This window comes from Uranotaenia lowii, unplaced genomic scaffold (genome assembly GCF_029784155.1).
Source record: "Uranotaenia lowii strain MFRU-FL unplaced genomic scaffold, ASM2978415v1 HiC_scaffold_1143, whole genome shotgun sequence".
Taxonomy (NCBI): Eukaryota; Metazoa; Arthropoda; class Insecta; order Diptera; family Culicidae; genus Uranotaenia; species Uranotaenia lowii.
Genome location: NW_026597126.1, coordinates 1 through 10,964, shown reverse-complemented (window position 1 = coordinate 10,964; position 10,964 = coordinate 1). Strand labels below are relative to the sequence as shown.

The 10,964-nt window shown below is 39.8% G+C and overlaps 3 protein-coding genes and 2 pseudogenes across 3 annotated transcripts; 1 reads left to right on the top strand and 4 right to left on the bottom strand.

Annotated features, from left to right (window-relative positions):
• Nucleotides 1-18: 18 nt before the first annotated feature.
• Nucleotides 19-1,388, bottom strand: LOC129759150 (catenin alpha-like; annotated as a pseudogene).
• LOC129759149 (translocon-associated protein subunit alpha-like) lies at nt 1,090-2,459 on the bottom strand (annotated as a pseudogene).
• Nucleotides 2,460-3,635: 1,176 nt separating this feature from the next.
• LOC129759154 (acidic leucine-rich nuclear phosphoprotein 32 family member B-like) lies at nt 3,636-7,043 on the top strand. The gene is made up of 3 exons (XM_055756564.1): nt 3,636-4,434; nt 4,524-5,078; nt 5,238-7,043. Exons 2-3 carry the CDS (start codon nt 4,968-4,970, stop codon nt 5,589-5,591), a joined length of 465 nt encoding a protein of 154 aa, XP_055612539.1. The 5' UTR covers nt 3,636-4,434; nt 4,524-4,967; the 3' UTR covers nt 5,592-7,043.
• Nucleotides 6,617-10,954, bottom strand: LOC129759153 (catenin alpha-like). Its single transcript, XM_055756563.1, has 5 exons — nt 10,222-10,954; nt 8,677-9,074; nt 8,356-8,597; nt 8,194-8,274; nt 6,617-7,740 (listed from the first exon to the last, which is right to left on the bottom strand). Exons 2-4 carry the CDS (start codon nt 8,931-8,933, stop codon nt 8,243-8,245), a joined length of 531 nt encoding a protein of 176 aa, XP_055612538.1. The 5' UTR covers nt 8,934-9,074; nt 10,222-10,954; the 3' UTR covers nt 6,617-7,740; nt 8,194-8,242.
• On the bottom strand, nt 9,010-10,472 carry LOC129759152 (translocon-associated protein subunit alpha-like; the record flags this gene model as incomplete). The annotated part of the gene is made up of 2 exons (XM_055756562.1): nt 9,010-9,074; nt 10,222-10,472. Coding segments are annotated over 2 exons (316 nt in total), but the record flags the coding sequence as incomplete, so codon positions are not given.
• Nucleotides 10,955-10,964: the final 10 nt, after the last annotated feature.

The window sequence follows — 10,964 nt, the reverse complement described above, 5'->3', positions numbered from 1 at the left end:
TATAGATGATATCATTGCCGGTATCGTCCCACTTAGCCACTTCCGAGTCGAAGGTGAGCTTCTCCCGCCGGAACCGTTCCACCTGTTGCATGATCTTTTTTTTTTTTATTTTATACGGGATTTTCATCCTCTGGGATGATTCATCCCTACTTTGCATGATCTTCTGTTTGTCCTCTTCATTCATCTTTCGCATCGCTTCCTATAGGTAAATTTCGGTTAGAAACATCACTTGATGGTCACGGAAATTACCAATTCAAATAGAAATCGATATTGGTTAACAATATAAACAGAACATCTCACAAAAATTAGGATACTCAATTCTGATTTTAACATTTTAAATTGGTAATCGGAAATTACTTAGATTTTATTATTTTGGCAATCCACCTGTAACACGTCGTCCCAACTTACCCTGTTCATCAGCACAGCGCGACGAATTTCTCGCACTCCGCCGTAAACCAGCCTGCTGGCATCGATGAAGTCATTCTCGTCAACGTCCTTGGCCGAATTCGAAGAGAGCGCATCCACGGCAACGTCTACCCGCTGGGCAAATTTGGACATAACCTGATCCCACAAAACCTTCACGGCTTCCAGCACTCGTTTGGTGTGGATGCACGGTTCATAGTTGTCCTTTTCGGCTTCCACCACGTTGCAGACTCGGGCCGATCTGCCCTGGAGAGCACCGGCCATGTTTCTCAAATCCAATGCAATGCGCCTTCCTGCAGCGCCAGGTCACACTTATTCATATCCTCCAGAATGTGATTCTCCGAAACAGCCAAAAAGTCATCGATAGTGGTAATGTCATCGACTGCTTCCGTCAAAATGCGAACCTGGTTTTCCCAAGCCTGTCGGTAGGCTTCCATGTTTTCCTGCGCAACTTTGGAATTGAGACAAGCACACGGAATCAGAGCGGCATTACTGACCTGTGGGCACAGCGTCTCGATCTGGGCCGCGGCGTAGCGCAACATTTTAACACCGTCTTCGTGGTTGGACATGTTGCACACAAGGTTGGCAACCTCGACCAGCTTTTCTGCATGTTTAGTAAACTGTTCGGCCCGTTCGTGAACCTGCTTTTCGTTGCCAGAATGGGTAGCATCGATCAGATCCAGAAGTGGCATGTTAGTCTCGTGGAATGAGTCCGAAACATGATCAACAACGGCCTTACGCAGCTGCCGGCGAAGGTCAAATAATCTAGCTCGTTCCGTTTTGACTTGAGGGTTATTTGACAAAACGGTTATCTAGCATAATGTGACCTTTCGCAAAATACAATTTTTTTCATTAAAATTTGTTTGCCAACTAACTATTCTGTCAAACGAATTTCTGGAAGATAATGCCAGAATTATTGTTCCACGCTGAATTGTGCTTTTTGTGTTGATGATGGTGATGGGCATTCTACATATTTGTGTCTCTGTTTTTATGCTTTGTTAGCTACCCTTCTACCGATAGCTACCGATAGCTACCCTTCTCAAAGCAATGAGTTCTCCAAGCCATTGATCTAATCGTCGGCACAGACAGATCGCTTTGCCGTGGGCTTTGCTTTGGGGACACTTTGCCGCCCTTGGGAGAATTTTCTAGAAGAAACGAACGACTTTCATTAGTGAGTTAGTACAATTAAGTATTAGGAATTAGGACTTCCAATTTTTGTTTATTGAAGATTTTTAAGTTGCTTATCGAAATATGTTCCAGAAAGAAAGTTTAGTTTCTATAAGAAAAAAAACAAGAAAAACTTACGAATCCTCTTGAGTGTTTCTTGTGGAATCCATTCATAGTCCACATACTTGGTACTGGTGGTTCCGGTTTTCACAGTTTTACAGGCAGCTGGGGAGCGTTCACGCTTGCCACACGATGCCAGGAATTGTTGGCCGAGCACCAGCAACAAAACTACAACAGCCGCCAGGAACACGTACAGGAAGAACGTTTCCCCATCCAAACCCTGATAACTGATTTCCGCTGGCGTAACGGTAGTTGAGCGCAATGTTCAATCCGGCAAACGATTCAGATGGAAGGAACGAGTAAGAGACGGTCGCTTCGTGACCCGGTTTAATGTCTCAGTTGTAGGCAATAGCCGAAAAGTTTTGAATAAAGTAATTGAAATTTCTACTATGAAATCGTCACTTCTCTTATTGGCGAATCCAACGAGGAATTCGACAGGATTTCCGGCAGGCAATTCCAGTTGAGTTCCAGTAACATATCTGCATCTACGGAACGTATCTGCGTCTGGCGATTTCGTCGTTTCTGGCTCTTCATCTGTTTCCCGGTTTCTCGTTTTGGGTTACCGATGCCTCATCGGATTCAACTACAACATCCAATTCCATTCCAAGTATGGTACCAACCAACACAGATATCACAACAGACCCATCCAATAGTAATCGAATCATTTGGTTTCTTCTTAAGTTTCTTCGACCCTTTGGTGCAGGGGGATTATCACGACCGCAAAAGCAGCAGATGTTATCAGAACTCATTATGATAAAACACACAAAACACAGGTTCAAATCGACTTCTTCTTCTTCTACTTGAGCTGCTTCACGGGCAACTCGGGTTAAGGGCCAGGAATCGACGACTTCACTGCTGAGTTTAATGACACATCAGCAACCAAAACAGAGTCAAGTTTCAGAAGTAAGGTTAGGTCCGAATCAACTGAAGAGATTCTAGTGAATTTCGGCAAAACTGCATAAAATGTTGAAATAAAACTTCGCGTTTATAACTTGTTCGTTACAGTTTCAAGCAATTCCAGATATAACTGTGAAAAACCAGTTTTACACAAGAAATTAGCGAAAATTCTAGAGTGAAATAAAAACAAGCGTCCGTTTTGTAAGCCAGTGGTGTTTTGTTTCATTTTGTTCTTCATTTAACTCACTATCTCAAGAAGTCTGCAAAAAACTCCTTCACATCAGGAACGAAGTTCCAATATACATAAATAGGTTTTGCATAAAAAAAATTTTAATATAACAATCACATATTCATTCTCATAAAAAATCCCCCTAACATAGTTTGCATATTTCCACCAGCTGAGGTATCAGTGCCCAGATTACAGAACTTTGTACACTGGAATGTGTTGCCAAATATAATAAGATATGAGACTGAGATGTTACTGACACATCAACACATCCTGATCTTCCTGGAACAAGTACGAAACCTTGTCCGCTTCCGTCCTTGGTAGTCGAAAAGAAATAACAAATATCCTGCCAGAGGGGAAAATACTCAACAGTCATCACGAGCCAAGCGGAAGCAATCCGCGGTATTTTCAATTACATCTAATATCACTCTCGCGAGATCTCGGAAAAAAGGCCAATCAAGTTAATATAAAACATCACTTTAATAAAATACGCGAACGATTATAAGCATCCGACGGATTCACGATCCCGGACTTTCGTTCCGACGAGAAAAAAACGTTTAGAAATTCGCTGCACATGCACAATCGAATACGATAAATATCAAAATCAAAACAAACGACGTAAACATTAGTAAACATCCATGCATGTCATCCTGCTAAGAACGCTGCCTTTTCATAAAATTTTCTTTGAAATGGCAGCGTTATGTTACAGGATGGCATGGATCTGTACTAAACATTTGCAGGATGGCATGGATCTGTACTAAAAATTTGCAGGATGGAATGGATTTAGCTAACCGGCGCCATAATATCCTGCAGAAAATATTAAAAAAAAACCCAATTATCCGTCAGTCCGGTGTAAGCGTGAGAGCTTTGTTATTGTTTTTTTAGTACGGACTGCGTGACGGATCGTTGATTGGCTTAGGTGCAAAATATTGCTGGTTCGCTGTCCCGGGGGCACCAAATCCAGATGGTTATGCCATCAGTTTCAGGTCATTTGCTGATCTACGAGTTCTTGCTTTCTTTCCGCTGTTGGCGCAGCTGTAGCCCGGAACAATTGTTTGATACCGCGGTCCGGAAAACCTAAACCGAGAACGGGAAGTGCGAGGATGACAGGCGCTGGTCATTCGGACAGATTGCGATCGAAAAGGGCAAAATGTTGGGTTTGAAATTATGGAGGTGTGCCGCTATTAAACTTAAAATTCGAGTGCTTCAAGCAAAGGTTTCCGAAATCAGTGGCCCTTATGTGAAGAGGGTTGTGGAAAATTTGACCGAACCCGATGATAGACAAAATGATGCCGTGAATGCTCGCAGCGAGCTAGATCTTCGCATTATGGCCTCATCTACCAAATTCCAGAGGTTGAATTGGCATACAGTTTTCCGGAGAAAATAGAGTATAATTTGGTATCGTACGGTAGCTGCCAAATACCGACGTTGGCTTTAGTGGCCAAGAAGTATAAAAAGATCGAACGCTTTATTCCACAACACTATTGCAAGATCAAACGTTAGTATTTGGTGAAAGCTAACAAAACTCTTCCTCAGAAGGGGCTTAAGGCGGCCTTGAAAATTCTGAGAGAGAACACGCCAAATCCTGAAATTTTTCTCACGTAAGTAATCATTGTTTTAATGTTTTAAAAATACTAAGAACTCACATTGAAATGAAAACTTGGCATTCTTACTGTATTTTAATTTTTAGTATTCAAACAAAATTTAATGTAGCTAAAAAAATAAAAACGCTGGTAAAAACAGTCTATGACCATGGTGATTACTTTGACCAGCAAAATCCCGTCACTGCGACGATTGCCAAATCCTACCTCGATGAGCTGGTCGTCAAAGAAATGGACGAGTAGCAAATTTGGCTGGTACTTAAAAATTAATATCTCCTGGAAGAAGGACAACTTCCGGTGATCTCAAAATTGTTGGCAATAGGAGATGAAAAATTGCGGCTCGGTTTCCGGATCGACGAGACGCCGGAAAACGATTGTGCAGTGGATCTAGAGGACAATTTTGATCATCGAAGTGAAATGGACGGGGAAGAAGAAACAAGGAAATCATCGAAAAAACGAAAGAAAATGGAAAACCTAAACGGCGGAGAGCAAAGCGTTCCATAGTTGATGACCAGTTCTTTTGTCTAGAGGATATGGCTTGGTTTTTGGACCAGCAAGATGAGCGAGAAATGCGGAAATTATCGGGAAAACCAGAACGAGATGCACTGATTGATGTCGATTATTTCGGTGAAAACTTTGGGGAGGTAATTGCTTAGTTTATAATAAGAGCACTCAGCCACACTTTAGAGTTAACAACAGGTGGAGCAACCACGAAACTCGTATTCATATTTTAATCAGCAATAGACAAAAAATTAAAAAAAAATCAACGTAATTGGTTAGTTAAACCTTGATCATTCTTTCAGGAAAACGACTCGGAAGAAGACAATATGATGTATAATCACTTTTTCGACGACGACGATGTTGACTCAGATATTAATACGGCGAAGAAACAAACCAATGATGTTGCAGAATCAGAAGATGATGAGATAGAAAATGATAATAATGATGAAGAAGACGAAACCGGCGAAGCTAACAAAAACCCGTCAGTAGAAGCAGAATATGAGGATGAAGTTGAAAAGAACAGAAGACTTCGATTTGAACTGTACAACGGTTCGGGTGATTTCATTCCAAGTACCTCGGTCAAGAAGTCTGTTGTCTCAAAACCTGGTGTATCTAAAGACGAAGATTCTGAACAAGAAAAAAACCGCAAGATCTAATTGAGGGCGAAGATCAGGACCCCAGATCTTCATTCGAACTGCGACAGACAAAATTACAGCAACGGATTCAGAAAATGGAAGACCAACTGTTGCAGGATAAGCCGTGGCAGCTGAAAGGTGCCACTGTACCCAACCTCGATCGAAAACATTCCTCGGAGTTGATGATGCTGATGTAGTCATGTGCCGTTGCAATCAATCCGCCAAGGAACTTACGTTTAAAAAAGATGGTCCCAATAAAGTTCGGCATTTTTTCAGTTGTTGTAAACCACGAAACGAACAGTGTGGTTTTTTCCAATGGGCTGATGAAAATACTACTCCTGCAGCAGGATCATCATACTGGGGAAAAAGTCGTGATCCGATGAATTTGAACGAATTCCCGTGCAAGTTCCTCACAATTTTGGAACGGTTCCGGATACGAAGCTGGAAAAATTTTCAGTTGGTTTTGCCATGACCTAAGTGTGTAACTGTATGTTTCCTTCGTAAGAATACTGTGATATTTGTGAACGAAAGAATTAAATGACAGATTGAAATTAAATTACATGTAGAGTGTACAAACGAAACAAAAATCTAGCTAGTATATAGCATTGTCCTCTTATAGCGAACTGCAAAACTTATGAGACAACCTGACGAAAAGTCATCAAAACGAATTCTTCAACCGACGAGTATTCCTCTTTATTATCACGTCTCGATTGTTTCAGATGTTGATTTTCCTTGTAAAACCGTGATTCTCACGGTTCAAAACAAGCCAAACGGAAGATGATGGTAAAAGAGAAAGAAAAAAGTTTTGATTTGACTGAGCTATGGCTTTTAAAATGGCAATTGAATGGAAAATCGTTTAGTCTGATGGTGATTTCACATAATTGAAGCAGTGCCGAAATCGACAAAGAAAAGGCAAACATGCTACATCTGCCAGGCTTTGTCGGTTGCGTTTCTGTTTCAAAAACCTCATAAAGGTAACAAGAAAATTTTCCCAGGACCTTTCTTTTTTATGAAAAAGACACAACAACTTTATTATAATGTTTTTAATACACATATTTTCCGTCAATTTTTATTTTTCTATCGATGAATATTTTGTGTCATGTTCTGCCTTGTGAGTATTATTTATGTTGGTGTGTCTAGGGGCGGGGATGCAAGTTAAAATTTCAGTTGACTTCTAAGAAAATTGAAACACTTTCGTAACAAGTTTTATAGTTTTTTTTTCTTCTGCTGCTGCTTCATATACTCAGTGCAATATTCTTCGTATATATAGGTATATATATATATAGGTATATATAGGTAAAACATAGGAATGCTGACAACGCGATGAGTTTGCCATTTATGAATTCGTTCTTTATCTTGTTCTAACAGTACATTAATTGAGTTTATTTGTGTTGCCGTTGGCTGTTGCTAAGCTCGAGGATGTCTTTTATGATTTCAATCTTTTTTTTTTAATCATATTAAGATTCTTAACTATCTTTGAATAATAGCATGAATGATTACCTTATTACAGTATATGTAAATTCGGTGCGACTTTCAACGTTAAAAGCTACATTGGAAAATTTTCAATATCAATGTAGAGTAAGAAGTTTAATTGTTTTCATTCTCCAAAAAACTGGTTTACAAACTCTTGTTGACTGTGCGATTATATAAGTATTGATAAAATGCATCTACTCATTACGTGGTGAGAAATGTATAAATAAATATAACGATGCGATACACAAAAAAAAAACTACAAAATAGTGATGAAATATAGACCATCGTTCTTTATATAGCTTTTCTATAAAATGGGGTTTCCTATTTTGAGGGCCAAATTTGTTCTCGCAATGAGGTTTACAACCTTTAAAATTCCTTTCCTCTATTAGATTCTGCTCTGATAATCTAACTATTATAAGCTGCTTTGATATCAGCTCATGATAAAATCTAAAACAAAACAAAAATAATGCTTTCCCTACAGCATACAGGCTGTAAGTTTTGTTCCCCCCTGAATGAGCTGCTGCCCTCCTCTTTAGACGGCATCCGTGGGGCTTTGGAACTCAGACAGGGCGTGAACGGGATTCTGGGCCTTCTTCTGGGACGCTCGTCGTACCTTGGCCCGCACTTCTTCCGGTTTCTCCGGACGCACTAGCGGTTTCTTCTCCGGGGCCTTCATCTTCCACAGCACGATTGGAGACTGTGGGGATTTTGTTTTGGAAAAATAAAGTATTTATAGTTTGATCTGGTTCATAAATGTTTCATTAAGACGTTGACGTAAATTTTATTGTTAGTTAAAACAAGGTTTGATTGGTATTACGAAGTGACTTTGGTAACCAAAAAAAAAGGTGTTTTACTGTTAGACGTAATATCTCACAGTATTAAAACCATTATCTGTGATTAAAAAAAAACAATAATTGAACTCCTTATCTCTTGTGTTGTGATCGGTGTTATTGAGTACGAAAAGGCGTATCAAAATAAGTTCACAGTGTTATGATTAAGGGTTCCAGAGCCGTGTGGAGTAGGGGAATCGATCGATTTGATTGTTATGGAGGGTTAGCAAGAATTGGGAAAATATATATACGCATATAATAGATAGTTATCCTAAGTAGCGTTGCAATCTCACTGGTACATGTACCGGAACCATACTTACCGAAACAATTTCCTGTCGAGTGTATTTGGTGGAAGCGACGTACGAATACTTAACCGTGTAGACGACGGAATTCATAAGATTCTTGGCGATTAAATTAAAACAAACGGTAACCGGTAGATTATATCGTTCAACAAAAGACAATGAAACAAACTTAACAATTACCCCGGACACTATCAGCTAACCGCTGATGTTTTGCACATTCGCTTTGACCTTGGACGTGATCTGGATCTGGAGGCAGTATAGAGCGATACGCTGCAGATATGCCAGCAGATCCTTTTTCGTGGAACTTTCCGGACATTTGGTCGGCGATCTCGCGAGTCAGCTTATCCAGCTTGGTGCCGGATTCCGAGATCTTTTTGGTAGCATTGATCACATCCATAGTGGTCTTGAGCGGTCCACGGCCGCTGTAAAAAAAGGACAACTCAAGTTAGAAAACTAGACCATTCTACCACTTCTACTTATGATATCACAGTCAAAACGTACCGAGTGAAGTCTGTCATTTCCATCATGATCATGCACATGTGCTTAGCCATATAGATGATATCATTGCCGGTATCGTCCCACTTAGCCACTTCCGAGTCCAAGGTGAGCTTCTCCCGCCGGAACAGTTCCACCTGTTGCATGATCTTCTGTTTGTCCTCTTCATTCATCTTTCGCATCGTTCCTATAGGTAAATTTCGGTTTGCCTTTGTGTTGATGATGGTGATGGGCATTCTACATATTTGTGTCTCTGGTTTCATGCTTTGTTAACGATAGCTACCCTTCTCAAAGTAATGAGTTCTCCAAGCCATTGATCTAATCATCGGCACCGACAGATCACTTTGTCTTCCGCTGCCGTGGGCTTTGCTTTGGGGACATTTTGCCGCCCTTGGGAGAATTTTCTGGAAGAAACAAACGACTTTCATTAGTGAGTTAGTACAATTAAGTACCATCAAGACGCCATTCACCGCCCAGTCACCATTTACCGCCCAAAATCACCCTTTTGTGTGTATTTTGAAAAAACTGGGATGTTTTCTCCAAATATAAGACCTGTTTTCTGTGTCGGCATCATTGTTCGACCATTTCACTGAAAAAACATCACTTAATTATGCTAACTATAGCCAAAAATAAAATATTTGGTTTTTCGTTTCCGGTCAAATTATTGAATTCGACGCCTGTTAGCGAACTAAGCATTACTGTACTCCTAGGGCAAAAAGGGTTTTTGTTTACTAGATAGTACCTATTGGACCTAAAATCGACTTGAAACGATAGTTTTATTTTCGTAGAATGGATTTGCATCAAAAAATTTTCGATTTTTTCAATAGTTGTTGTTTTTTGAAGCGTTTAGTGATGGGCGGTAATTGGTGTATAAAAAAAAGTGTGGGTTCCTAATGACCGGTCACGCACAATTTCTTTGCTTTTAACGCATGTATTGTGTCAAACGTGTAAATTGTAAGAAGCATTTAGTTTGATTATGTTAGAAAATGATGTTTTATCGCTGAAAGTAACCGGTTACTTGAGGTTGTTTGCCGGGAATCATCATTTTGTCAGTCAATGCACTTTGTTAAAATTTGTACTAAATTTCCGGAAAAAAATCACAAAATGTATTCTCTAAAGAGCCAAAATATGGTTTAGACAGCTCGTGGTATGGAAAATACTAAAAAGAACAGTTTCCGTGTTGTTTAGATAGTTTTTCCTTGAGAAAACATTATCGATACCCGAAAAAGTCGAGTGGGCGGTAATAGGGCCAGTTGAACACGCCAAAGTTTAGTTAATTATTTTGAAAAGCGTAAATTTTTCGCATTCCACTAAATTTTTTATTTAAAGTAGAGCAGTTTTGGGAAGTATTGGAAAAGAAAGCGAATAAAAATCTGCCGTCGTTTTTTTATTACACATGTTTGAAGTTGAAAAACCGCTTAACTGGGCGGTAAATGGCGTCTTGATGGTATTAGGACTTCCATTTTTTGTGTATTGAAGATTTTCAAGTTGGTTATCGAAATATGTTCAAAGTTTAGTTTCTATAAGAAAAAAAAAACAAGACAAACTTACGAATCCTCTTGAGTGTTTCTTGTGGAATCCATTCATAGTCCATATCCTTGGTACTGGTGGTTCCGGTTTCCACAGTTTTACGGGCAGCTGGGGAGCGTTCACGCTTGCCATACAATGTCAGGAATTGTTGGACGAGCACCAACAGCAAAACTACAACAGCCGCCAGGAAGAACGTTTCCCCATCCAAACCCTCATCGATTTCGATAAGCGAAACGGTTTCATTGAAGACGGCTTCGGAAAACTGATTTCCGCTGGCGTCACGGTAGTTGAGCGCAATGTTCAATCCGAATGGCCGACCGCCAACCGATTCAGATGGAAGGAACGAGTAAGAGACGGTTTAATGTCTCAGTTGTAGGAAATAGCCGAAAAGTTTTGAATGAAGTAAGGTACACCGGGGCAAGTGCAAACTCGGGGCAAGTGCAAACGATCAACTTTCCTCTGTTACAAAAAAATTAAAAAATATTTCTTCTTCTAGAAGTTGTTGTTGTTGTCCAAACCAACAATCTGACATAGATAAACTAAACTTTCTTTTAATTATTCACTAAAAACACGGCACTGTTTGATTACACACGAATTCAAGTACGTACTAGACATGAAAAGTGTGTTTTTGTTTTGCTTTTTTTGGCTACAAAAAAGGGCATTCAAATCCAATTTTTCGTTGAAAGGTGAGTGTTTGGGACTGATATTCAAGTGAAAGCAGAAAATGTATGATAAATTTTCAGTATACCCTGGAAATTGTGAAA

Excerpts from the sequence above, each read along its gene's own strand:
- LOC129759153 (XM_055756563.1), bottom strand. The coding sequence starts at position 8,933 with ATGAAACCAGAGACACAAATATGTAGAATGCCCATCACCATCATCAAC. Across the intron at positions 8,598-8,676 it reads GAAATGACAGACTTCACTCG|CGGCCGTGGACCGCTCAAGA; the intron begins GTACGTTTTGAC and ends CTTTTTTTACAG. Across the intron at positions 8,275-8,355 it reads GTTAGCTGATAGTGTCCGGG|AATCTTATGAATTCCGTCGT; the intron begins GTAATTGTTAAG and ends TTAATCGCCAAG.
- LOC129759154 (XM_055756564.1), top strand. The coding sequence starts at position 4,968 with ATGGCTTGGTTTTTGGACCAGCAAGATGAGCGAGAAATGCGGAAATTA. Across the intron at positions 5,079-5,237 it reads TCGGTGAAAACTTTGGGGAG|GAAAACGACTCGGAAGAAGA; the intron begins GTAATTGCTTAG and ends TCATTCTTTCAG.